At 40.6% G+C, this 27,915-nt stretch overlaps 2 gene segments (V, D, J or C); both read left to right on the forward strand.

Annotated features, from left to right (window-relative positions):
• Positions 1 to 27,915, forward strand: part of LOC140128465 (immunoglobulin heavy constant mu-like) — a 476,316-nt gene that overhangs the window by 432,490 nt on the left and 15,911 nt on the right. Inside the window, 1 exon segment of the C gene segment in view lies at positions 20,237 to 20,284. Coding sequence covers positions 20,237 to 20,284 — 48 coding nt within the window.
• LOC140128472 (Ig mu chain C region-like) overlaps positions 19,509 to 27,915 on the forward strand; it is a 91,871-nt gene continuing 83,464 nt past the window's right edge. The window contains 1 exon segment of the C gene segment in view: positions 19,509 to 19,583. Coding sequence covers positions 19,565 to 19,583 — 19 coding nt within the window.

Consider the following 27,915-nt stretch of genomic DNA (forward strand, 5'->3'; position numbering starts at 1 on the left):
AGTAGTTTCTATTTTCTAAACCTTCACAACCAACACAATGAGGAAAAGATTGTTACTATACATAAAATGTGGTGGCTTTGTATAACAATCAATGATGCAATGTGCATAAAAGACTAATTTATGTGACGACTTTCCGCATTTCCGCACAAATCATGTCAAATTATGTCTCCACAAAATATGTGAAGTGTTCCATCTTTTTACCCTTTTGGATAGAAGTTCCTCATTAAATGCACAAATATCTGAATGGACAGTATGAAGACAAGGTGGCATCCTCTATGTATCGATATAGAAATGTATTCTTTATTGTCAGAGCAGTGAGACTAAGGAATTGCCACAGGATTTTGTGATGGTGGAGACTTTGTACATGTTCTAGGGAGCAAACATATTAATATTAATAAAACATTTTGGTAATTTGATGTTAATCCAGGGAGTATTCTGGCTGCCATATTAAGGTCAGGTAGAAATGTTTCCCTAATTTATGCCAATTGGCATCAGTCTTGTAGGGTTCTTTTTGCCTTCTACTGGATCAACACGCTATTGGGGTCATTTATTAAAGTTAGCTCTCTGTTCTTGTTAATTCTGTTATTCCAGTTTGCATTTTAATTGTAATTTATCATGAGGGATTTTTTAACTGTGTCAAAATTGTCAACTCACTTTTCTATTCCTAGCTTTCAATTTGTGCTGTTTTCCTCCTTCCATGAAAGAAGCTTGCTAACACCAAGCTGTTTTCCCGCCGATCACCAACGGCGGCTTCAAATAGATGGCGGCGCCCTTGCCGAGGATCGTTTCTCCCCGTGACATCATCGTCTTCCGACTCGAAGCTGTCTCGTTTTAACCCTATCATTACAATGTGCTATCAACACATTGTAATGAATAAGAAGGAAAATCCCCATATACTGCCATACAATAGTATGGCAGTATATGATAGGATCGATCAGACAACCTAGGCTTAATGTTCCCTAGGGAGTCCAAAAAAATAGTAAAAAAGAAAAATAAAGAAAAGTTAAAAAAAAATATAATAAAAAAACCTAAAAATTCAAATCACCCCCCTTTCCCTAGAACTGGTATAAAAATAAACAATAAAAATCATAAACACATTAGATATCGCCACATCCGAAAATGCCCAATCTATCAAAATATAATAAAGTTTTTTCACTGCGTTTAACCCGTAATAGAAAATAGCACCCAAAGTCAAAAATGCCACTTTTTTGCCATTTTGAAAAATATAAAAAAGTCAATAAAAAGTGATCAAAAGGTCCTAAAAATGATAGCAATGAAAACGTCATCAAAATTCACAAAAAATGGCAACACCCACAGCTCCATATACTGAAGTATGAAAAAATTATTGGGGCCAGAAGATGGCAAAAAAAAATTAAAATTTGTACAGGAGGTTTTAATTTTTGTAAATGTATGAAAACATTATAAAACCTATACAAATTTGGTACCCCCCCTAATCGTACTGACCCAAAGAATAAAGTAGACATGCACACAATGAAAACGGTAAAATCCAAGCCCACAAGAAAACGGCGCAAATGCAGTTTTTCACCGTTTTCACTGCATTTGGAATTTTCCCGCTTCCCAGTACATGGCATGGAATAGTAAATACCATCACTATGAAGTGCAATTTGTTAAACAGAAAACAAGCCATCACAGAGCTCTTTACGTGTAAAAATAAAAAAGTTTATTTTAAAGATTTTTGAAAGTGAAGAGTGAAAAATGGAAATGAAAAAACAAAAAAAGGCCAGGGCGTTAAGGGGTTAACCAGCATGGTCAGCATCTTGCAGTGGCATGCTATTCCATCCGGTTTGCATTTAGTTGGACCATTATTTGCTTTTCAACAGGACAATGACCCTAAACACACCTCCAGTCTGTGTAAGGGCTGTTTGACTAAGAAGGAGAGTGATTGGGTTATACGCCAGTCACCAGACCTAAACCCAATGGTTTGGGGTGAGCTGGACCGCAGAGTGAAGGCAAAAGGGCCAACAAGTGCTAAGCATCTCTGGGAATTCCTTCAAGACTGTTGGAAGACCATTTCAGGTGACTACCTCTTGAAGCTCATCAAGAGAATGCCAAGAATGTGCAAAGCAGTAATTAAAGCAAAAGCTGGCTACTTACATTTTCAGTTGTTCACTTTTTTTTGTTAAGTATATAATTCCACATGTGTTAATCTATAGTCATGAAATACAGAAAACTCTTTGAATGAGAAAGTGTGTGCAAACTATTGGTCTGTACTGTATGCATGCCCCCTGCTCTGTACTTCGCTGTCTGGTCCTGCTTGTCAATTGTGATGTCACGCTGTCGACACAAGTAACGGGCGGGACTAGGTAGCAATGTCCAGAGCAATGTACCCCTTTTATATATAATAAATTTGTTCTCCTGCTATAGCTCTAATTGACAGCAGGGTCCACCCTGCAACAGCCAGGATCAAAATAATAGAGGACAAGTCAGGGCAATTTGGGACACTAAACCACCCACAGCTCCATATGGACTGGTGGTTTAATATCTAAAATAACCTTTTAGCAAGTCCCTCTTTATAGTTACCCTGTTCCGATGCTCCCCGCACTGGTGCAGTTCCACAGTAAGGGCAGCGTACTACACCCCAGCTTCACTGTGTGGTGACTGCTTCGGCGCAATAAAGCCAGGGTGTACTGCTTAGCTTCATTAAAGTACTGTGCAGGCATGAGGCTCATTGGACCAATCACTAGGTAAGTAAAATGGTTTTGTTTTATAGTGTCCACAAAGGGACTTGCTAAAGGGCAAATTGGGACACTAAACCAACGGTCCACTATGACCTGTGGGTGGTTTAGTGTCCCAAAACACCCTGACAGGTTCCCTTTAACTTTCTCTGCAAGAAAAAACATGTACAGAATTAGAAGTCCAGTCCATATATTGGACTATATTGATAACTTAGTAATAACCCTAGTATGCTATATGTTAATGGTAATTGTTACAAAGATTAACCGGTTCGCGACCGCCCGCCGTGTATTCACGGCGGCGGTCGCGTCGCGCTGCATGGAGAGGGCTCACGGGCTGAGCCCTCTCCATAGCCGGTAAGTCTTTGCTGCATATTGCAGCAAAGGCTTACCGGTAACATCCGCGATCGGTGCTAGCACCGAACGCGGGTGTTTTTACAGCGTGGGCTGCCGGCAAAGCTGCCGGCAGCCTCAAACAGATAGCGGCGCATGGGCGCCGCCATCTTACCTGGGATCGCCGCTCCCCGTGACGTCATCGGGGGGCGGCGATCCGTCTCCATGGTAGCCTCGGGTCTTCTGAAGACCCGAGGCTATTTCGTTTTAACCCCTTCATTACAATGTGCTGATAGCACATTGTAATGAATGAGGAAGAAAATCCCCATATACTGCCATACTGTAGTATGGCAGTATATGATAGGATCAATCAGACAACCTAGGGTTAAAGTACCCTAGGGAGTCTGAAAAATAGTATAAATAAAAATAAAAAAAAGTTTAAAAAAAAAAATTATAATAAAAAAACCTAAAATTTCAAATCACCCCCCTTTCCCTAGAACTGACATAAATATAAATAAACAGTAAAAATCATAAACACATCAGGTATCAACGCGTCCGAAAATGCCCGATCTATCAAAATATGATAACGGTTTTTCAATGCGTTTAACCCCGTAACGGAAAATAGCGCCCAAAGTCGAAAATGGCACTTTTTTGCCATTTTGAAAAATCTAAAAAAATCTATAAAAAGTGATCAAAAGGTCGTACAGTCCTAAAAATGATATCATTGAAAATATTATCAAATTTCGCAAAAAATGACACCACGCACAGCTCCGTACACTAAAGTATAAAAAAGTTATTAGCGCCAGAAGTTGGCAAAATCAAAAAAATTTTTTTTGTACAGGAGGTTTTAATTTTTGTAAATGTATGAAATCATTATAAAACCTATACAAATTTGGTATCCCCTTAATCGTACCGACCCAAAGAATAAAGTAGACATGTCATTTGGGGCGCTCAGTGAAAGACGTAATATCCAAGCCCACAAGAAAATGGCGCAAATGTGTTTTTTCACCATTTTCATTGCATTTGGAATTTTTTTCCCGCTTCCGAGTACATGGCATGGAATATTTAATACCATCATTATGAAGTGCAATTTGTTACGCAGAAAACAAGCCGTCACACAGCTCTTTACGTGTAAAAATAAAAAAGTTATAGATTTTTGAAGGTGGGGAGTGAAAAATGGACATGAAAAAACAGGAAAGGGCCCGGTCCTTAACCGGTTAAACTTTCCTACTGATGTACTTCCACTGTGTTTTATTTGGGCATCTGCAGGAAATAAGACTAGGATGTGGCTATGTCAACTTTCTGCCTGCTGTAAGGAAATGGACTGTGACCACAAATACTACATTTTGAACTTTCTCCAGCTGCTTCTATGAACCATTACATGTAATGGAGCAGCTATAAACCACCTCACATTGGTTTTTGTAAAAAGCCTCATCACTGTGACTATAACTACCACAGTGGCACATTCAACAACAAAAACCATATAGGAATCATCTGTTTAGTAAAACTAACTGGATGTAGAGAATAAGACTAGAAATGTAAAGTTCTACAATTGACTGAAGTTGGTACTGACAACAACGCTGTTTCGTGTAATAGATTGCCATCAGGAGTAAAAGTTTTTCATGTAATAATTATAGATTTGTTTTTTGGGGAACCAGCAAAACACAACAAACTTTTTCAAAACATATTGTTTTGCATGTCCTTGTCTTTTAACCTCTTAGCTCTCAGCGGCGGATACATGTCCCGCAAGACAAGCCATCAACTAGCTCCACAGCCAAAACATTAAAAATGTAATGCCACTTGGAAGACGGCAATGCAAAAATGATAGCTTTTTCCCACATTATGGTTTTATTTGCTAAATTTAGTAAAACGTAAGAAAAAATATTCATGCATGGTATCCCCGTAATTGTATTGACCCATGGATTAAAGATAACATGATTATTAGGCTATACGGTGAACACCAAAAGAAAAAGTTAAAAATCCAGTACAGAATTCATGCTTTTCTACTCCTGCCGTCACAAAAAATATTCCTAAATTTTCAACAATAGGGGATACCAACCCCAAAATGGTAACACTAGAAAAAGCATCTCATGCTGCAAAAAAATATGCCGTCACATGGCCCCAATAACGAAAAAGTAAATATTTTATAACCTACAAAAGGTCCAATGAGGAAACTAAAATCCTGGCAGCTGCAGGGCGCACCTTCCCTTTTGCCCCTCGCTGTGCCCCCATAAAACAAGTAATGGCCACATGTGGGGGGTCTCTGTACTCAGGAGAAATTGCTGAACAAATTGTATGGTGGGTTTTCTCTTTTAATCTTTTGGAAATGTGTAAATTTTAGGGCTAAATAAATGTATAACTGTCAAAATGTGACCATTGTAAATTTCACCTCCATTTTGATTCAATTACTATGAAGATCTCAAGGGGTTAACAATCTTCCTAAAAGCTGTTTATGATAGTTTGAGGGGTACAGATTTGAAAATGGGTTGATTATATAGGGGGTTTTGATGTTAAATATGTAAAATTTAATTCAAAACTGTATCCGCAAAATAGCAAATTCTGAAAATATGGAAAAATTGATATTCGATTTGTAGGCCGTGTGACATCAAAATAAATTATCCAGACATTTCAAAAATTATAAAAAATGTAGAGTAGATATATGGGAAATGTTATTCAGCAACTTATTTAGGTGGTAAATCTATCTGCCTGAAAACACAATGATTTCGAATTTCGAAAAAGGGAAATTTTTCAAAAAATTCATCATTTTTTCTTTTTTTTTTGTAAATTAACAAAAAACTTATCATCCAACATGAATCGCTTTAATATGTAACAGTGTTAAAAAGTTCTAACCATATAAAGCGGCGCAAGTCAGAATACAAAAAATGGGGCTGAGCCTTAATCTACAAAATGGCTGCGTCTGTGTCTACTTATAAGTAAACCTCATCAGCCATTTTCCCGCCCATTCTTCCAGCTTCCACAAATCCCACTGCAATGTTATACTATTAGCCTCGGTATTAATTACTTTTCACAGCTTAGTATCATCTACAAAAATGTATGCTCTACTGTGTAAACTGTCTGAGGTAATTAACCCCTTAACGCTCTGCGCCGTAGCTCTACGGCGCAGAGGTATAAGGAGTGTATGAAGGGGGCTCACGGGCTGAGTCCTCTTCATACAGAGGTGGGGGTTGTTGCATATTGCAGCAAACCCCCACCGCTAATAACCACGGTCGGTGCTTGCACCGATCGCGGCTATTAACCCTTTCAACGCCGCCGGCAAAGTCGACGGCGGCGTTTAAAAGACGGCGGCGCGCGGGCGCCGCCATCTTTATTACGATCGCCGTGCCCCCGAACGTCATCGGGGGGCGCGATCGGTTGCCATGGTAGCCTTGGGTCTTCGTTTGACCCGAGACTATCTGGCATCTGCAGATTCGTTACAATGAGCCAGTGGCTCATTGTAATGAATGTGCTGCAAAAATGCCATATATTGCAATACAGAAGTATTGCAGTATATGGTAGGTACGATCTGACCATCTAGGGTTAATGTACCCTAGATGGTCTAAGAAATAGTGAAAAAAAAAGTTTAAAAAATAAAAAAAATTAATAAAATATGAAAAATTCAAATCACTCCCCTTTCCCTAGAACGGATATAAAACATAATAAACAGTAAAAAATAACAAACATATTAGGTATCGCCGCGTCCCAAAATGCCCGATCTATCAAAATATAAAAACGGTTACGGGCGGCGGTGACCTCCGAGGCGGGAAATGGCGCCCAAATGTCCGAAATGCGACTTTTACACCTTTTTACATCACATAAAAAATGAAATAAAAAATGATCAAAATGTCGTACAGACCTTAAAATGGTAGCAATGAAAACGTCGGCTCTTTTCACAAAAAATGACACCTAACACATCTCCGTGCGCCAAAGTATGAAAAAGTTATTAGCGTCAGAAGATGGCAAAAAATGTTTTTTCTTTTTTGTACACATTCGTTTAATTTTTGAAAATGTATTAAAACACAATAAAACCTATATAAATTTGGTATCACCGCGATTGCACCGAACCAAAGAATAAAGCTGAGGTGTTATTTTGAGTGCACAGTCAAAGTCGAAAAAAGTGAGCCCACAAGAACGTGACGCATGTGCGGTTTTTTTTCAGTTTTTCCACATTTGGAATTTTTTTTCAGCTTCGCAGTACACGGCATGTTAAAATAAATAACATTACGGAAAAGAAAAATTTGTTACGCACAAAATAAGCCCTCACACAGGTCTGTACACGTAAAAATGAAAAAGTTATGGATTTTTGAAGTTGGAGAGCGAGAAATGAGCGGAAAAACCCTGCGTCCTTAAGGGGTTAATAAAAAATATTAAAAACAAGTGGCCTCAATACTGACCTGTGGTACCCATCCTACTAGTAACTTGGACCCAATCTGAGAATGTGCCATTAATGACGAGCCTCTGTTTTCTATCACCAAATACACAGATTTTCGCCTAGTCCTAAGAGTCTCATTTTATGTACCAACCTTTTATAAATACAATGCCTTGGAAAAATCTAGATATACAACATCCACAGCCTCCCCAGCTCCAGTGTAGAACGTACCTCCTCATAGAGGCCAATCAGATTAGTCTGACAAAACCAATCCCTCATAAACCCATAATGCTGACAAACCCCTCAAATACTGTATATATTTCCCCACAATCAAAGTTAAACTCATAAATCTGTAGTTTCTGGGATAATTTTTTGATTCTTTGTTGTATATTGGCACCAAATCTGCTATGTGCCAGTCCTGGTCACATGAGTGTGTTTTTTTGTTTTTTGCTAATTCCAAATTCCATATTTTGAATTTTAATTTTTCCACAGAATATTAAATGGTGCCACTAGTCCAGCTTGTCTCGCAGATAACAAGCCCTCATGTAAATTGAAATAAAACAAAAGATATGGCTTGTGGAAAGTGAGTGAAAAACAAAAATGTGAAAAACCCTTGTCCTGAAGGGGTTGAAGAACATTATGGTTTAAACACTCTGGTTTCCTCCGTCTTGGTTCATGTCTGAAAGCAGATGCATATGAGGTTATTGTTCAGCTCTGTTTCAGAGTGTGGGGGGGGGGGCTCACTGTGTTACAACCCTGTACAAAAACCTATTTCATGTATCCCTGTATGACTGAATGGAGACGCACAGTGTGTATGTATTACAGTATTGGTTTTAACTGATTATAATGTCTTACACTGTTAGATTTCTGCTGTCAGATGGGCATAAATAAAGTGACAAATTAGCATATTAGGGTGTCAGTACTACTGACACTATTCTATTTAGGGTTACACTGGTCCAGGCCTAAAGAAGACGCAAGTTTTTCTAGATGCAGTTATATAAAAACGGACAGGATTGGAAATTTTTTTTGTAATAAAACAATAAAAATATATTTTTTGCCACATATGGTTTTTACAGTGTTTTAAATCATATTTACCACTGCAAACAGCTTCAGTTGCAATAGTTGTCAATACTTCTGTATGGCATTGTGTAATGTCCATCAAGTAATTCTCAGCTACATACAAAAACGCTACATAAACAATTTGCAACATTTTAGCCAGCAACACATACAAGTAAATAAATGTGACTAAGTTTGAAAGTGCAACTCTTGGTCTTAAAAGTGTCACTCATACCAGACTGTCTCAGCCTATGGAAACTGGACCCTCAAGATTCTTATATGTATCTTTATTACTTGTTATGATTGAAGTGCCTTATCCAGTATACCCGCCTAAATGTCACCTATTTTCATTACTGCCTACATCTGAGTTTATTAATCTGTCACTAATACTCAGAAGAGAAAATTACTTTTTCTCGCCTCACCAACAACTTTTATCGCTATTCTGCAATGTCAGGTAATATACTGAAAAGTCTATCATTCTTAAAGGGGTATTCCCACAAAGACAAGTTTCTTAAATATACTCAGGATAACAAAAGAACACATTCTCTAATTCACTGTTATTAACAAAAATACAGCATTTTACAGATATATTTCCAATCTGTCTCTATCAGTCCTGGTGTTTCAGTTGCCCCTAGACACGACCCTGGATCTTCTGATTTTAGGGTCAGCAGACATGTTCTTCTGTTGGTCGCTGTACTCCGCTCCAGGACGAGCTCCAGGACGAGCTCACACAGACACACACTGACTTACTGCCAGCAAACAACAGCAGCTGCGAGAGGAGAGTAAAGCTACAGGCAGATAAGGTCTTTATCCAGGGGAGGGGGAGGGAGGTATATATCAGAGCTATGTATGTTATGGCTGTGATAGTAGAGCTGATAATGTCATATGTAATATGCATCTCATGGATCTCATCATCTCTCATCTGATCTGTCTCATCTATATTTCTATGTGTCAGATACTAGTGAATGTTCAGAAGCTAAAGGAAAGTGTATAAACCTGTACCCTGACAATCCTACCACCAGTGGCGTAACTTGAAGCTGATGGGCCCCAGTGCAAAATCTGTGCCAGGCCCCAGACTACAATGTATGGTGTAAAGTACTGGACTTCTAATATGGTAAATTGACAAATCTTGGGCCCAGGTGCGACCGCACCCTCTGCACCCCCTCAAGTTGCGCCCCTGCTTACCACATTGTCAGCACACAGCACTAAAGGAAATATGAAGTGTCTGGTGCCCACACACTGGAATTTTATACTGATTAGGGGATTGAAATTTGAGGATTTTCTTTCATGGGAAAACCTCTTTAACTTGAAACATACCACTACTATTGTCTTTATTCATGAGGCGACAAACCAATGTTTAAGTTCACCAGGCCAGGTATAGACAAATACCACTATCCTAAAAGAAGAAGTAGATAGGGATGTTAGCATTTTACAACTTAGAGATATTAGTATTAGAGCATATTGAACAACACATTATGGGTTACGACATAGAACAACAGATCACACAAAGCTGAACAGGGAAACTTCATTACAATAGAAGTAATATCTTAGGAGGAGAAAAGATTAAGTGAAGTGGGGGGAGAGTAGAGAAGGATACAGGGGATTACATAGAAAACAAAAATACAGACACAAGATATACAGTTTGATTACAAAATAGAAGAAATGCCAGAAAAATGGGCAATATAAAGTACCAAAGCCAACAACCTGTAGGATGTGGAAAAGAGTAGTAGTAAGGTAGCTTATTTTATCAGATGAAATAAAGGGTGACCATCCAAGGTGTCCATGTCTCAAGGAATTTCTGTCTGGTATTAGTATCCAAGCTGGACAACTCTTCAAATCTATAAAGCTGGTTGACCTTCTCTCTCCATTGATGGATGAAGGATGATTCCATATCCCACATTATCAATGGAATTAGGAAGATGTTGATAACGACACAGCGACTGCGGCCTTGTAACAAACCAGCCAAGACTCGATCCTCTTTACTGGTCGGGAGTCAGGTATACTTTTATCAACTTTTAAAAAAGAGTAGAACCAGTAATGTTAATTATAAAAGCTGATTGGGAATTAATATCGAAAAGACTATGGGAACCTGTCATTAGGTGAAAAATGGGGAATCCTGATGACAGGTTCCATTTAAATCAATGAAAAAGATTTACACAATTTCCAGTCACAATATATTAAATGTCTGCAATGAGAAGGTGAAATGTTGCTCTACTATTTGTCTTGTTGGATAATTCTACATTTATCTGGAGTGTGGATTCACACTCCTGAACCTGTTTATGCTTATGGATGGGTAAAGCTAGGCTAGCCTTGCAACTGATCCAATTTACATGTACTCCTCCAACACACTGGAAGGAATATATCAAGACTGGTGTTTTGCATGAAAATATTCACCCAACCGCCTGTGCATGTTGTGCCAGAATTACTAAGAGGCTTACTAAGACTAAAGGCTATAGTCTCTCCAGAAAACTGTCAAATAAAAATCTGTGGTTGTCTGTTAATTAAAACTCTATGTGGGTCATATATATTTAGTCAGGACATTTATGAATGTCTTTTCTTGGTTTTTCTGGATTTTGCATGTGTTTGATTTATCTTAGAAGTTGATATATCAGGCAGGCGAGTCGCAATTTCATCTTATACCCCTTCTAAAGTTTTTCCTACACCTGATAAGGACTGGAGTTTATTTGCGGCTTTTTCATATATCCACATCTGGATATTAACGATATATCAGGCGCAACACTGAAAAAATCTTGTACGGCTAGCTTTGCTAGGCTAGTGGAAAATTCTAAGATAAATGACCCTTTATTTTATTGAAAAACTATTAAGACATACAGGTCTATGTTTTAATAGTTTTTCAATAAAATCAAGTTTTAACAGACAACCGCTTGTTTCTCGCTTGTGCTTTGCTATTCTATTGCTTACTTTGGTTATCTGATCTCAGCTTTGTACTATAGACTATCGCTTTTGGATTCCGTTTCTGTACTATATTTGCTATCTCTGACCTTACTTTCTTTGTGGTTTCTTGTCAGTCTTGTTTTGTGTCTGCACGGTGGTTTAGAGAGGGATAACCTTCAGTTACTGCCCACCGCTTAGAGTGGCGACTATTAAATAGGCAGGTGACAGCTTTGGGGGCATCAGTTTAAGGCTCAATGGGGCTCATTTACTAAGGGTCCTCGGAGCGCATTTTCGTCGAGTTTCCCAACGATTTCCGTTTTGCGCCTCATTTAACAGGGGATGTTGCCGCACACGATCGGATTCTGTGTGCACGTGACAGAAACGGGGGGGGCGGGCCATCAGACAACCCAATGGATTCGGACTACGTGCAGGATGTAACATTTTGAATTGTGTTGCAAAACACGCAGTTACAAGCACCAGGAAGAAGAAGGTGAACTCCGGGGGACCTCAGCAGGGAATCGACGGATGCAGGAAATCAGGCGCACGAGCTTAGTGAACCGCGTCGGACTTCATCTTCGTCGGAACGTCCGAATCGGGGATCGCGACAGGACAAGGTAAGTATATTTGCCCTAATGTCTCTGTCTGTCCTTCCCTGAGCTCCCAGCCATCCCTCCTTACGTTATAACCAGCCAGACTTTCTGGGAGTCATGTCTGTTATATTTCCATATTAATCTTCTTGCCTTTCAAGCTCAGATGGTAGGAATAGGGATTTCTCTGTTACAGGAAGACAACCAAGGTCTTGGCCCTGAAACATGCAGTATGCAGTCCATATTGACTGCAGACTTAGGAATACTAGGCAGTGTAAAGTAATTAATACTGAGGTTGATAGTTTAGCATTACAAGGGGATTTGTGGAAGCTTGAGGAGTGGGCAGAGAAATGGTTGATGAGGTTTAATGGCATTCAGGTTGTTATGGCGGACTCTATGTACATGTTCAAGAGAGGCCTGGATGACTTTCTGGAGAGCAGAAATATCACGGGTTATGGGGAAAAAAAACATTTATGTAATTCTAAAAGGTTGGACTTTTCCAGCCCTATATACTATTATACTATTATACTATGATAGACTCAAGGCCAGGACAGGACAGGCTCTGATCAGCCCTCAGTGCTTTCTCCACTGATTTCAGGTTTGTACTATCGACTATCGCCTTTGGACTCCGATTCTGTACTATACTTGCTATCTCATTGTGACCTGGACCTCTGACCTTGCTTTCTGTGTGGTTTGTTTGTCAGTCTTGTTTTGTGTCAGTTACTGCCCACCACTGGCGACCAATAAGTAGGCAGGTGACAGCTTTGGGGCTCTCAGTGTAGGGCTCATGGTTTCAGTCTGTCCATCCCCGTGCTCCAAGCCACCCCTCCTTACAGATATAAAGCTTATTCATTTGTTGTATTAGGTTATTGATTTGTGGTTTGTTCACATTCACATTTTCCATTCAGCAAATTCTCTAAAGGGACATAGTTGGGGTCAACATTGTTAATTGATAAAATACTATCATATCACTATTATTTATTTTGACTTTTGTCAATATTTTTAAAAGCTGTTTAGCCCCTTAATGACCTGGCCCTTTTTTGTTTTTGCATTTCGAATTTTTCACTCCACACCATCAAAAATCTATAACTTTTTTATTTTTACATGTTAAAAGCTGTGTAATGGCTTGTTTTCTGCTTTTTTTGTTTTTCAACAAATTGCACTTCATAGTGACGGTATTTAATATTCCATTACCATGTACTGGGAAGTGGAAAAAAATTCCAAACGCTGTTAAATTGGTGAAAAAATGCATTTGTGTAGTTTTTTATTTACTTTTTTAAAATTTTTACTATTTTTCAGACCCACTAGGGCAGTGATGGCGAACCTTTTAGAGACCAAGTGCCAAAACTACAACTAAAATCCACTTATTTACTGTGAAGTGCCAACGTGGCATTTTAAGCAGTAACTTATTGCTACCTGTTCTTCCACATCTTTCAATCGTATCAGCCCCTGAGGCCACCAATACAGTGGAGAGAAGGAGGGCAAATTCAGACTCTCATTGTAGCCTCTCTCCAGGTTGTATCTGTAGAAGAAGAATGGTGGGTCCAGCAGGAGGACCTCCAAAGATAATGCACTTCTGTCAACATCTTCTCACTTGTCTTGCAGTTCCAAACAGACAATGAAGTGTCGCTTTATTAAATAGCGTGGAGACAGCATCTCTTAAGTTGCCTGGGACTGCAGGAAGATTTGGTGGATTTGGTCCTGTTTGGTGAACTCTGTCCTGGGGAGATGGCCTGAGTGCCCACAGAAAGGGCTCTGAGTGCCACCTCTGGCACCCATGCCATAGGTTCACCACCACTGCCCTAGGGTACTTTAACCCTAGGTTGTCTAATTTATCCTACCAAATACTGCCATACTACAGTTTGGCAGTATATGGAGTTTTTCTCCTCATTCATTACAGTGTAATGAATAGGTTACGTCCAGAGATCATCCGGTCTTTGGAAGACCCAAGGCTGTCATGGCAACTGATCGCCTCCACCCCCACCCTGCATCCATAGTATGCCGGTTGTTCCTTCCTCTCAGCAGCAGGAAAAAAGTCACCCATTTTGGACCGGTAGGGAGGGTCCAAGAGGGTGGAGAGCCAAAAGTCATCCCTATGGCGGATGTTGACTTTTCGGCTGTCACAAGTTAGGCAAAGCAGCATGCTGCGGGCCATCTGCGCAAGTGACTCTGAGGGACTCCCGGTCTCCATATCCACAGTATACTGCCATGGTGCTTCTGGGTCATCTGCCTCGTCTTCTACCTCCTCCAGACTCTGCTTGTGCTCCAATATCCTCCTCCTCCTCCAGTTCAGCCCCCACCGGACTCATGTGGCCATGAGATGTAGTCTCCACTTCTCCAGTGCCCTGACCAGACAGATTTTGCAGCATGAGTTCCAGGACATGAAGCAGTGGAATGACGTTATTCATCCCGCAGTCCTGGCAACTGACAAATAACGTGGCCTCTTCAAAGGGCCTGAGCAAACGGCAGGTGTCACGCATGAGCTGCCAGTGGCTGACATCAAAGTTACACAGGGGAGTACTACGGTGCGCTTGCATCATCAAAAAATCATTAATGGCTTTTCTCTGTTCATACAGGCGGTCTAACATATGGAGGCTGGAATTCCAACGGGTGGAAACATCGCATATCAGACTATGTTGGGGTAGGCCGTTCTGGCGCTGCAACTCGAGGAGGGTGTGCTTTGCTTTGTAAGAATGGCTGAAGTGCGTGCACAGTGTCCTGGCCATTTTTAGAATGTCTTGCAGATGGGTGTAAGACTTCAGGAACTTGTTGACTACCAGATTGAACACATGCGCCATGTAGGGCACATGGACCATCCCTCCTCGGTGCAGCACGGACACCATGTTCCTCCCATTGTCTGTCACCATGGTTCCGATTTTTAGTTGTCGTGGAGAAAGCCACACATTGATTTCTTCTTGCATGACGCGGAGCAGTTCCTCCCCTGTGTGACTTCGTTCGCCCAGGCAAACCAGGTGTAGAACTGCGTGACACCGCTGTGCCCTGCACATGTGGTATGATGGAGCAGCACTTGTGGAGGTGGTGGTGGAGAAGGAGGAGGCGGACACTGGCGCAGGAGCAGCAGTTTGACAACGTGGAGGAGAAAGTGCCGTCTCTTGTGGAAGTTGTTGGTGTGGCTGGGCAGGAAGGACATATACTGGCCCTGACCATAATTACAGCTCCACACATCCGTGCACCTTGGAAGGAACTGATAAGCTCAAGGACTGGCCCACCTTCTGTTGTACATATTGGTGAAGGGCTGGCACAGTCTTTTTGGAAAAAAAAATTGTGGCTTGGAACTCTCCACCTCGGTTCGGCACAAGCCATTAGTTCTCTGAAGGGTGCAGTGTCCACGACTTGGAAAGGGAGAGACTGCAGTACCAACAATTTCGACAAGAGCACGGTCAGCTTCTGCACCTTAGGATGGCTGGACGCATAGAGTTGTCTTTTTGTAATCGCCTCGCTCAACGACTGCTGGCGCCATGCGTAGCGAGAAGAAGGAGCATCTGGACCGGGAGATGATGTCAAAGACAAACAGCTCCCTTCGGCAGAGGTGCTGGAGCCTTGACTTGCTGAAACAGCATGTGTGCCACGAGGTGCTGCTGCTGTTACTGCACCTGCAGGATGGACCTCATCTGACACCCGTTTCTCCCAGGCCATTGGATGGTGATGCTGCATGTGTTGGCGCAGGGCCATGGTGCCAAGGTTAGCTCCCTGGCCACGCTTCACTTTCTGCCCGCAGATACGACATATACCCACGCTCAGATCCTCTGGTGTCTTTACAAAAAACTGCCACACCGCTGAGGTGGTAATTTTACCGCCAACACTCTGCACTGAGCGACTACTACCACCGCTGCCTCACTGAGCCCCTGTGCCACTGCTTATTTGGGCCTGCGAATCGGGATTTGTACCCCGCGGATGTTTGGCTCCCGTCCTCGCACTGCTGCCACCCTGCTGACTCACAGCCACAGTAGCGACTTGCTGCCTGATCCGCAAGCTGACACTCTCTTCGCCCGACGATGATGAATCCCCTCCTACACCCGGCTCCCAAGTGCGATCGGCTACATCATCGTCAATTTGCGTTTCCCGGTCACTGCTACTCTCCTCACCGATGTCAGTATGCACAGCCTGCCTACTGCAGAAAGCAGCGGAAGTCTGCCCCACCAATTCACTGCAAAGCAGCTGCTGACTGTCCTCAAACACTTCGTCCTCGCTGAATAGTGGCGCTGAGCCCAGACCACCTAGTAGCTCTCTGGCTGAGGGAAAGGAACAGGACAGAGCCTGGTTGAGGACAGGTGAGGGCCGCTGACCTTCTCCTGGGCCATGCCAACTAATTGTTGTATCAGAGGAACCTAAGGACTCTTGGCTGGGGTTGTCAGATGTTATATTTGAGGAATTGGATGACCTAGTCAACCATTCAACAACCTTTGGGTTGTTGATCAACACACTGCCACTAGATGACAACGGCAGTTCTGGCCTCACAGAGTCACCCCTGCAGCGACATCCCCTTACTGTGCTGCCATCTCTGCCTGCTCCACCTGCCACCTTTCTGTGGTTTATAAACTATGTGGATTTGACACATAAATCTGGCTGTAAACTAGAGCCCCCAAAAGGTATTGCAATGTGCGTTATACAGATACCCCACACTGACAGTGTAATTTAAGAACACTCGACTTACATACGACCCCTAGTTACAAACGGACCTCTGGATGTTGGTAATTTATTGTACTTCAGTCCTAGGCTATGATAAACAGCTGTAACCGTTATCACAGGTGTCTGTAATGAAGCTTTAGTGTTAATATTGATTCTTATGACAACCCAACATTTTTAAAATTTAATTCTCACAGAGCCCCAAAAAGTTCTGGCTGGGATTACAATGATAAAATATACAGTTCCAACTTACATACAAATTCAACAAACCTACAGAACCTATCTTGTATGTAACCAGGGGACCGCCTATATATCAATTCTATGTCCAAGACTGATATTATCTTTTAGAATTTTTATTGTATTTATTTCCTGTTATAATTAGAGAAACTGTGTTTTCGGACCTGATGAAGGAGGCATTCCACTTCCGAAACACGTTGTCTACTTGAATTTTGAATTAAACATTGTGGATATCGAGCAGCGCGGTTCCAGCCTGATTTTTTCTTCTCTTGATCCTCTGCCATTAGACGGTCCGGAGAAACTCAAGATGGCAGCGCCCTGCTGCTGACGCCGGCACAATGTGTGACGTCATTGCGCCGGCGCAGAGTGCCACGTCACTGCGCTTCCTGTCGGCTGGACGTCACCATCTTGGTACACCTTCGAGGGACAACGTGAGGGGAGACGATGAGGTCGGCATGGATTAGGGGAACGGAGGAAGATGAACTATAATTTCATTATTTTACCTTGGACTGTATATAGGTTTTATAGGGCAATTGTATATAGTTAGTTATTATAGGATGTGTATATAATTATAATAGGGTGACTGTATATAGCTAGTTATTATAGGGGGTGTATATAGTTATTATGGGGGGTATATAGTTATCATAGGGGGACTGTATACAGTTAGTTATTATGAGGGGGGTGTATATAGTTATTATCAGGGGAGCAACTTGAGGGGGTGCAGAGGTTGCGATCGCACCTGGGCCCAAGAGGTTTAGGGGGCGCTTATGGTGTCACTTTCCCATATGAGAAGAATATTACTATAAACCATACATTATAGTTGGGGGCCTGGCACAGACTTTGCACTGGGGCCCATCAGCTTCTAGTTACGCCACTGGTTATTATGGGTGTCTGTATATAGTTATTATGGGTGTATGTATATAGTTATTATAGGGCAGTGATGGCGAACCTTTTAGAGATCGAGTGCCCAAACTACAACCAAAATCCACTTATTTACCGTGAAGTGCCAACATGGCATTTTAAGCAGTAACTTACTGTTACCTGTTCCACTTCTTTCAATTGTATTGGCCGCCTGAGGACACCAATACAGTTGAAAGAAGGTGGGCAAATTCAGACTATTATTGTAGCTTCTCTCCAGGGAAGAATGGTGGAAGAATGGTGGAAGAATGGTGGCTGTAGCAGAAAGACCTCCAAAGATAATGCAGTTCTATCAACACCTTCTCACTTTTCAAGCAGTTCCAAACAGTCAATGGAGTGTCAATGTAAAATAATGCTAAGAGCAGCATCTCTTAAGTTGCCTAGGACTGCAGGAAGACTTGATATATTTGGTCCTGTTTGGTGAACTCTGTGCTGGGGTGATGTCCTGAGTGCCCACAGAAAGGGCTCTGAGTGCCACCTCTGGCACCCGTGCCATAGGTTCGCCACCACTGTTATAGGGGGTTGTATATAGTTGTTATAGGGGAACTGTATATATTTAATGCTGTGGGACTCTATATAGGTAATATTGGGAGGACTATATATAGTTAATGCTGGGGGTGCATATAGAGATTACTGTGGAGCTGTATATAGTGAATGCTGGGGGGCTGTATATAATGATTACTGGTGAGCTGTATACAGTGATTTCTGGGGGACTGCATATAGTGATTGCTGGGGGGCTGTATATAGTGAGCGCTGGGAGGCTGTATATAGTGATTACTGGGGGGCTGTATATAGTGATTACTAGGGGGCTGTATATAGTGGTTGCTGGGGGCTGTATATAGTGATTACTGGGGGGCTGTATATAGTGATTACTAGGGGGCTGTATATAGTGGTTGCTGGGGGGTTGTATATAGTGATTACTTGGGGCTGTATACAGTGATTGCTGGGGGGTTGTATATATTGATTACTGGGAGCTGTATATAGTTATTGTTGGGGGGCTGTATATCATGAATACTGGGAGCTGTATATAGTTATTACTGGAGAGGCTGTATATAGCGATTGCTCTACCCTGTCTAAACTACATTCAATGGGGGCCCCCACCAGATTTTGATTCTTAGGGTTTATTCACACGGCCGTCTGGAGGGACGTACATGCGGCCGCAAATTTGCGGCCACATATACGTCCCCACAGACTGCAATGACGACCCTGCGGCGGTACTGTGGCACCGTTCCACGCTGTACACCGGAGAAGATAGATAACCCACCCAGTCAGTATTGAAATAGAAAACAAATCATCATTCTTGAGTATTAAGCTTCCATGTCAAAGCCCAGTAAGAAAGACTAGGGAGGGGGAAGCGGCTGCTGCTAATGTCTCAGGAGTATTATGAAATGTTCTTAGATTGCAGTAAACATGCAAGTCCTTAAAGGTTCTAATAAAGGAGAGTTGCAAACTGTGTTATTGTGTACAACAGATTTGACGTGTGGGGACCAGGCACATTTGTAACTGTCACATCAGGTACAGTAAATTAATTTATCTATTTATGTTTTTTTACCTAAAAATCTGATCTGAGTGCTATTAAAAATTAGTCTTGTCTAATTAGGGAAAAAACTGTGACTGCTTATTTCTGGTAGATTGCATTGGTTCTATTTTTATATACATTACATTCTTGAGACCAATTTCTGTTTATAATTTTATGTTGCAAAATTACAAATTATCGATATAGTAGCAATTTGCCAAAAGTAGTTACTTAAGGGCAAATCAAACAGTATTTGGCACCTAGTAACAGCCATTTGTGTCACTGTGACTACTTTGATATATGGGGTCCTGGTCAAATGGTCACCGTAACATCAGGTAAGAAAATTTTACTTTGCTACTCTTATTTTTCTGAGATTTTGATGATTTTGCACCTTATTTTTATTTATTTATTAAAAACCAAAACCCAGAAAATAGGTTTAAATGATGTGTTTCAAACCTACAACAGGATTTATGTTGTTACAGTTGCAGATTGAAAAGGATGATATTTGTATATTAATTTTTATGATAGATTGTTAGACTGTTGTTTGGGAACCTGGGGGAATTTTTGTAATGGTTTGCCAGTTAATGGTGACACAGTGAGCTGGGCTTTTGATATTTGGGGACCCGGACAGATGGTCACAGTAACATCAGGTAAGATTTTTATTCTATTACTACTTGTTTTTATATGCAATACTAAAAGTGCAAAAATGGATTTCTTAAGTTTATATAATTTTAATATCTTGTTTAAGTTTCCTAAAATGCTCAAGAAGTTTGATATTTTGGCATTTTCTATGTGAAAACTTTGTAACAAAGATCTCAGTTTATGTTCAAAAAATACTTAAAAAGATGGTACAGTTTTTTTAAATTAGTCCTTAGTACTTTTTTGGGAGACATGTCATTTATTATAAATATATGTTGATAAACTACAATTCTGTACACTAGACAGAATTTTGTATAGGGTCATTTAAGAATTTCATTATTGTGCTACAATGCTATGGATGTATGGGGACCAGGAACCTTGGTCACTGTGACATCAGGTAAGAATGATTATGTTTTATACAGTAAATTCCAATAATAGGTAACAATGTTAAACCAAATGTTACAAATTAATTTTTTTCTGTATAACCTGTTTGTGATTTCTATGCCTGTAAATAAGTTGTGTTGTAAAAACCATGGATTAGTTCAGATCATAGTACAATATTTCAGTTAGAAAATTGAGTCAAACTTCTTATTATACCCTAAATCTATCTCTGCTGAAGATAAATTGTTTACAAAACTAAATAAATAATAGGGGGCTAAAAACTTATTTATATATCTGATTCATACCAGTACTTTAAAATTGGGAAAAAGTTGGTATTTATTTTTATGTTTATCCATTTCTTCATTAATAATAACCTTTCACTTAATATTCAAATATTATGTAATAATTTAAGTTTTAAACATGATTAGAATTTAAAAAATATATGTAAATGTAAAATGTTCTTTTCCTTAAAAGATAGCCTTTCCTTAACTAATTTTCTGTCTGAAATGAAAATAAATTTTAAATAGAAAACTATAATAATATGTAATAATACTTGCCAAAATTTTAAACTTATGTCAACCAACTTATTAATTTTAAATTATTCTTATTACTCTTAATATTGCTAAATTAACTTAGATATAAAATAGTTTTTTAGATATTTATCTTATAACTCTGATTTTCTATCATACTGTAGTTTCAAGTTTCTGTTCCTTGAAATGGGAAGTGAAACCAGCAGGTGTTTTGGGTGGTAACTGAAACCCCCAGATGTGTTCTTAGCAAGATCCAGAATCTAAAAGTAGACATGAAAGTCACACTTGAATAAATTATTGCTCACAGCTGTCAGGTTCCAAGAAAAACAATATCACCACAGATTATATTTTTAGCAGATTAATTTTCCTAAAGCTCAATTGAGTATACACATATTTTCTAAACAATATAAAATTAAAATAATACTATTAGCTAATATATTATTATTATTATTATTCTTATGATCCAAATCAATATTTGTTCATTCAAAAAAAACTTTAAAAAACAAACATTTAGAGATTAAAATTGGGTAAAATGTATCTACATATATCTAATATATAGATGCATTTAATGTTTTAATCTTAATAATTTTTACCAATACAACAATCTGTGCATTAATAACATTTTATGTAACATTTGAAGACCTTTATTCTATACATAATGTAAAACAACTCCACCAAGAATATAAGTTAATTGTTTTACAGTCAAAAGCATTTTGTATATTCAGTTGCTCAAGCCAAAACTAATATATATATATATATATTCGATCTATTCATATATATATAATACATGAATATTAAGTACATATACATTTATATATCATTCTATCCATCAATCTTGATCAGATTTTTAATAAGGATCAAAACGTATTCATATTTATATTCCATATACATATATATATTTAATATATGTTTATATATTATATATCTTTATATATCATTCTCATTATCTGTAAATGCATGCAGTAGTTTGAGCATTTTAGATTTTTAATAAGGATCAAAACTTTACAATTATATTCATATACAAAGTGCAAGGATCAAAACTCTGGTAAGAGATTTTGGAAACATTTCTATATTTTTTATAGCTTTATGTTTCGACTAATCACTTAGTACAACACATTATTGTCCTAAATGGTGCTATGCATTTAATCCTTTATTTATTTAATTTAATATGTTATATTGTATTCTGTGAATATTCTGTCTTATAAATGATATTGCTAGATTTTAGTCAGCAGTCATTTGTATTATTTATAAGAATATTCTGTCTTATAAATGATATTGCTAGATTTTAGTCAGCAGTCATTTGTATTATTTTTTTTTTAGACTATGATATTTAACAGCAATAGGGTTTGGTTACAGCATATGAAAAGCAATAAATCTACTGTTTATTTTTCATGTATCAGCTCTACATAGTTTTACCTTTGCATAGTTGTTTATATATACTGCTTTTATTCATTAAACTATCGTATAGTTTATAGATATTTTATATCTGAATACTTGATAGACTGTTTTAGCAATATTATGTCAGTTAAAAGCTTAGCAAGTTCAGCATAGTTTAGGCATATTACAGCATAAAGCATAGCTAGAAAAGTATAGAACAGCAGAAATCATGACCAGTATAAAGCTATAGATACAGAACCCATAGCAGGTACCATACAGCTTAATAAAAATATAATATTATTAATATAATATAGCTCAGATAAAAAGCGATAAGTACAGAACAGCTAAGTAGAAACCATAGCAGGTACCATATGTCCCATCAAAAGACATAGCTACAAACCACAGCAGGTATAGGATAGCTAGCTACAAAGCACAGCAGGTACAGGATGGCTAGCTACAAGCCACAGCAGCTATAGGATATGATAGCTAGCTACAAAGTACAGCCAGTACAGGATAACATGCTACAAAGCACGGCAGGTACAGGATAGCTAGCTACAAAGCACAGCAGGTACAGGATAGCTAGCTACAAATCACGGCAGGTACAGGATAGCTAGCTACAAAGCATAGCAGATATAGGATGGCTAGCTACAAAGTACAACAGGTACAGGATAGCTAGCTACAAAGCACAGCAGGTACAGGATAGCTAGCCACAAACTACAGTAGGTACAGGACAGCTAGCTGCAAACCACTGCTGGTATAGGATAGTTAGCTACAAAGCACAGCAGGTACAGGATAACTAGCTACAAAGCACAGCAGGTACAGGATAGCTAGCTACAAAGCACAGCAGGTATAGGATAGCTAGCTACAAAGCACAGCAGGTACAGGATAGCTAGCTGCAAACTACAGCAGGTACAGGATAGCTAGCTACAAACCACTGCTGGTATAGGATAGTTAGCTACAAAGCACAGCGGGTACAGGATAACTAGCTACAAAGCACAGCAGGTACAACATAGCTAGCTACAAAGCACAGCAGGTACAACATAGCTAGCTACAAAGCACAGCAGGTATAGGATAGCTAGCTACAAAGCACAGCAAGTACAGGATAGCTAGCTACAAAGCACAGCAGGTATAGGATAGCTAGCTACAAAGCACAGCAGGTACAGGGTGGCTAGCTACAAACCACAGCAGGTATAGGATAGCTAGCTACAAAGCACAGCAGGTACAGGATAGCTAGCTACAAACCACAGCAGGTATAGGATAGCTAGCTACAAAGCACAGCAAGTACAGGATAGCTAGCTACAAAGCACAGCAGGTATAGGATAGCTAGCTACAAAGCACAGCAGGTACAGCATAGCTAGCTACAAAGCACAGCAGGTACAGGGTAGCTAGCTACAAACCACAGCAGGTATAGGACAGCTATCTACAAAGCACAGCAAGTACAGGATAGCTAGCTACAAAGCACAACAGGTATAGGATAGCTAGCTACAAAGCACAGCAGGTACAGGGTAGCTAGCTACAAACCACAGCAGGTATAGGATAGCTAGCTACAAAGCACAACAAGTACAGGATAGCTAGCTACAAAGCACAGCAGGTATAGGATAGCTAGCTACAAAGCACAGCAAGTACAGGATAAGATGCTACAAACCACTGCGGATATAGGATAGCTAGCTACAAATCACAGCAGGTACAGGATAGCTAGTTACAAAGCACAGACGGTACAGGCTAGCTAGCTACAAAGCACAGCAGGTACAGGATAGCTAGCTACAAAGCACAGTAGGTACAGAATAGCTAGCTACAAATCACAGCAGGTACAGGATAGCTAGCTACAAAGCACAGACGGTACGGGATAGCTAGCTACAAAGCACAGCGGGTACAGGATAGCTAGCTACAAAGCACAGCAGGCATAGGATAGCTAGCTACAAAGCACAGCAGGTACAGGATAGCTAGCTACAAAGCACAGCAGGTACAGGATAACATGCTACAAACCACTGCGGGTATAGGATAGCTAGCTGCAAACACAGCAGGTACAGGATAGCTAGCTACAAAGCACAGCAGGTACAGGATAGCTAGCTACAAAGCACAGCAAGTACAGGATAGCTAGCTACAAAGCACAGCAGGTACAGAATAGCTAGCTACAAATCACAGCAGGTACAGGATAGCTAGCTACAAAGCACAGACGGTACAGGATAGCTAGCTACAAAGCACACCAGGCACAGGATAGCTAGCTACAAAGCACAGCAGGCACAGGATAGCTAGCTACAAAGCACAGCAGGCACAGGATAGCTAGCTACAAAGCACAGCAGGCATAGGATAGCTAGCTACAAAGCACAGCAGGTACAGGATAGCTAGCTACAAAGCGCAGCAGGTACAGGATAACATGCTACAAACCACTGCGGGTATAGGATAGCTAGCTACAAATCACAGCAGGTACAGGATAGCTAGCTACAAAGCACAACAGGTAAAGGATAGCTAGCTACAAAGCACAGCAGGTATAGGATAGCTAACTACAAATCAACACAGGTATAGGATAGCTAGCTACAAAGCACAGCAGGTTTAGGTTAGCTAGCTACAAATTACAGCAGGTATAGGATAGCTAGCTTCAAACTACAGCAGGTATAGGATAGCTAGCTACAAAAGACAGCAGGTATAGGATAGCTAGCTACACACCATAACAGGTGCAAGGTAGATAGCTAAAAAGCACAGCAGGTACAGGAAATCTAGCTACAAAGCACAGCAGGTATAGCATACCTCCCAACATTTGGGAAAAGGAAAGAGGGACAAAATGGCGGCACGCGTAGCGTGCCGCGGCGATCCCCCTAAGCCACACCCCCAATCACTCCCTGGCCACGCCCCAAATTTTAGCCATATTAAAAATAATAAAAATCATAATTTAAAAAAAAAAAAAATAAAAATATTATCCTCATTGGGATTTGAACCCAGAACCTGCAGTGTCCATGTACAATAATAACACAGCGCCTCAACCCACTGAGCTATAACCTCAGTGATTAACAAGTGGAGAATTTTGGTAACTAAGAACTATATACTGCCTTGGTATATAGGGAGGGATCTTCTCAGATTATTGTAATTATTGAGACTATTATTATTATTATTATTATTATTGAGATGATTATTATTATTTTTACCATTATTAATAATCATCTCCATAATAATAAAATTTATAATAATAATAATAGTCTCAATAATTACAATAATAATCTCTGAGAAGATCCCTCACTATATATCAGTGCATTAGTCTGTATCACAATGTAACACTGGCTGATAACATGTCTTACTTACCAGAAATCCTCAGCTCTGTATCACTGGGCTTATAGCTCAGTTAGTTAGGCTCCTGTCTATGGTGCAGAGGGTCCCAGGTTCGAATCTCAGCCTGGGCAAAACTTTATGTAATTTAATTATATAAAGAGCTTGTGTCTGGGGAAGACCTGGAGACCATATATGGACAGATAGAGATCTGAGCTGATGACGTAGTCCCTGCTCTCTCCACTAAGCCGACACTTCTCTGAAAAGGATTCCCTGCCCGATGTCTGCTCTGGAGAACCCTAGGAGATGCAGTGACCATATATGGACAGATCTGAAGCTGATGACGTGGTCCCTGCTCTGCGCTAAGCCCGACACTTCTCTGAAAAGGATTCCCTCCCGATGTCTGTAGAAGCCATTCTGTACTGTGAGTTCAGACTTTCAAAGTATTTACTATGCGGACACAGCAGCGGGACACAGCGGGACCTGGGGGGAGAATCCGTGACAATATCATAGCTGCCCGTGACGCGGGGCAGGGGTACGAAAAACGGGAAAGTCCCGTCAAAATCGGGACGGTTGGGAGCTATGGGTATAGGATGGCTAGATACAAATTACAGCAGGTACAGCAGCTAGCAACAAAGCACAACAAGCAGAGGACTGCTGGATGCACAGCACAGCAGGTAAAGGATAGCTAGCTACAAAACAGAGCAGGTAGAGGATAGCAGGTACAGGATGGCTAGCTACAAAGCACAGCAGGTACAGGGTAGCTAGCTACAAAGCATAGAAGGTACAGGGTAGCTAGCTGCAAACCACAGCAGGTACAGGGTAGCTAGCCACAAAGCACAACAGTTACAGGGTATCAAGCTAGAAAGCACAGTAGGTACAGGATAGCTAGCTACAAGGCACAGCAGGTACCGGGTAGCTAGCTACACAGCACAGCAGGTACAGCATAGCTAGCTACAAAGCACAGCAGGTACAGGATAGCTAGCTACAAAGCACAACAGGTACAGGATCGCTAGCTACAAAGCACAGCATGTATAGCATAGCTAGCTACAAAGCACAGTAGGTACAGGATAGCTAGCTACAAAGCACAGCAGGTACAGGGTAGCTAGCTACAAAGCACAGCAGGTACAGGGTAGCTAGCTACAAAGAACAGCAGGTATAGGATAACTAGCTACAAATTACAGCAGGTAGAGGATAGCTAGCAACAAAGCACAACAAGCAGAGGACTGCTGGATGCACAGCACAGCAGGTACAGGATAGCTAGCTACAAAGCACAGCAGGTAGAGGATAGCTAGCTGCAAAGCACAGCAAGTACAGGATGGCTAGCTACAAAGCACAGCAGGTACAGGGTAGCTAGCTACAAAGCATAGTCGGTACAGGGTAGCTAGCTACAAACCACAGCAGATACAGGGTAGCTAGCTACAAACTACAGCAGGTAGAGAATACGTAGCAGCAAATCCCAGAAGGTACAGGAGAGCTAGTTACAAAGTACAGCAGGTACAGGATAGCTAGCTACAAAGCACAGCAGGTACACGGCAGCTAGCTACAGAGCACAGCAGGTACAGGATAGCTAGCAACAAAGCACAGCGGGTACAGGATAGCTAGCAACAAAGCACAGCAGATATAGGATGGCTAGCTACAAAGCACAGCAGGTATAGGATAGCTATCTACAAATCACAGCAGGTACAGGATAGCTAGCTACAAATCACAGCAGGTACAGGATAGCTAGCTATAAAGCACAGCAGGTATAGGATAGCTAGCTACAAAGCACAGCAGGTACAGGACAACTAGCTACAAAGCACAGCAGGTACAGGATAACTAGCTATAAATCACAGCAGGTACAGGATAACTAGCTATAAATCACAGCAGGTACATGATAACTAGCTACAAACCATTGCAGTTACACGATAGCTAGCTACAAAGCACAAGCAGGTACAGGATAGCTAGCTAAAAAGCACAGTAGGTATAGGATAGCTAGCTACAAAGCACGGCAGGTACAGGACAACTAGTTACAAAGCATAGCAGGTACAGGATAGCTAGCTAAAAACTACAGCAGGTACAGGAAAACTAGCTACAAACTACAGCAGGTAGAGGATACTTAGCTACAAAGCACAGCAGGTACAGGATAGCTAGCTACAAAGCACAGCAGGTACAGGATAGCTAGCTACAAAGCACAGGAGGTACAGAATACATAGCAGAAAATCCCAGCAGGTACAGGACAACTAGCTACAAACTACACCAGGTACAGGACAACTAGCTACAAACTACAGCAGGTAGAGGATAGCTAGCTACAAAGCACAGCAGGTAGAGGATAGCTAGCTACAAAGCACAGCAGGTACAGAATAGCTAGCTACAAAGCACAGCAGGTACAGGGTAGCTAGCTACAAAGCACAGCAGGTACAGGATAGCTAGCTACAAAGCACAGCAGGTACAGGATAGCTAGCTACAAAGCACAGACGGTACAGGGTAGCTAGCTACA

This window comes from Engystomops pustulosus, chromosome 1 (genome assembly GCF_040894005.1).
Source record: "Engystomops pustulosus chromosome 1, aEngPut4.maternal, whole genome shotgun sequence".
In the NCBI taxonomy this organism is placed as follows: Eukaryota; Metazoa; Chordata; class Amphibia; order Anura; family Leptodactylidae; genus Engystomops; species Engystomops pustulosus.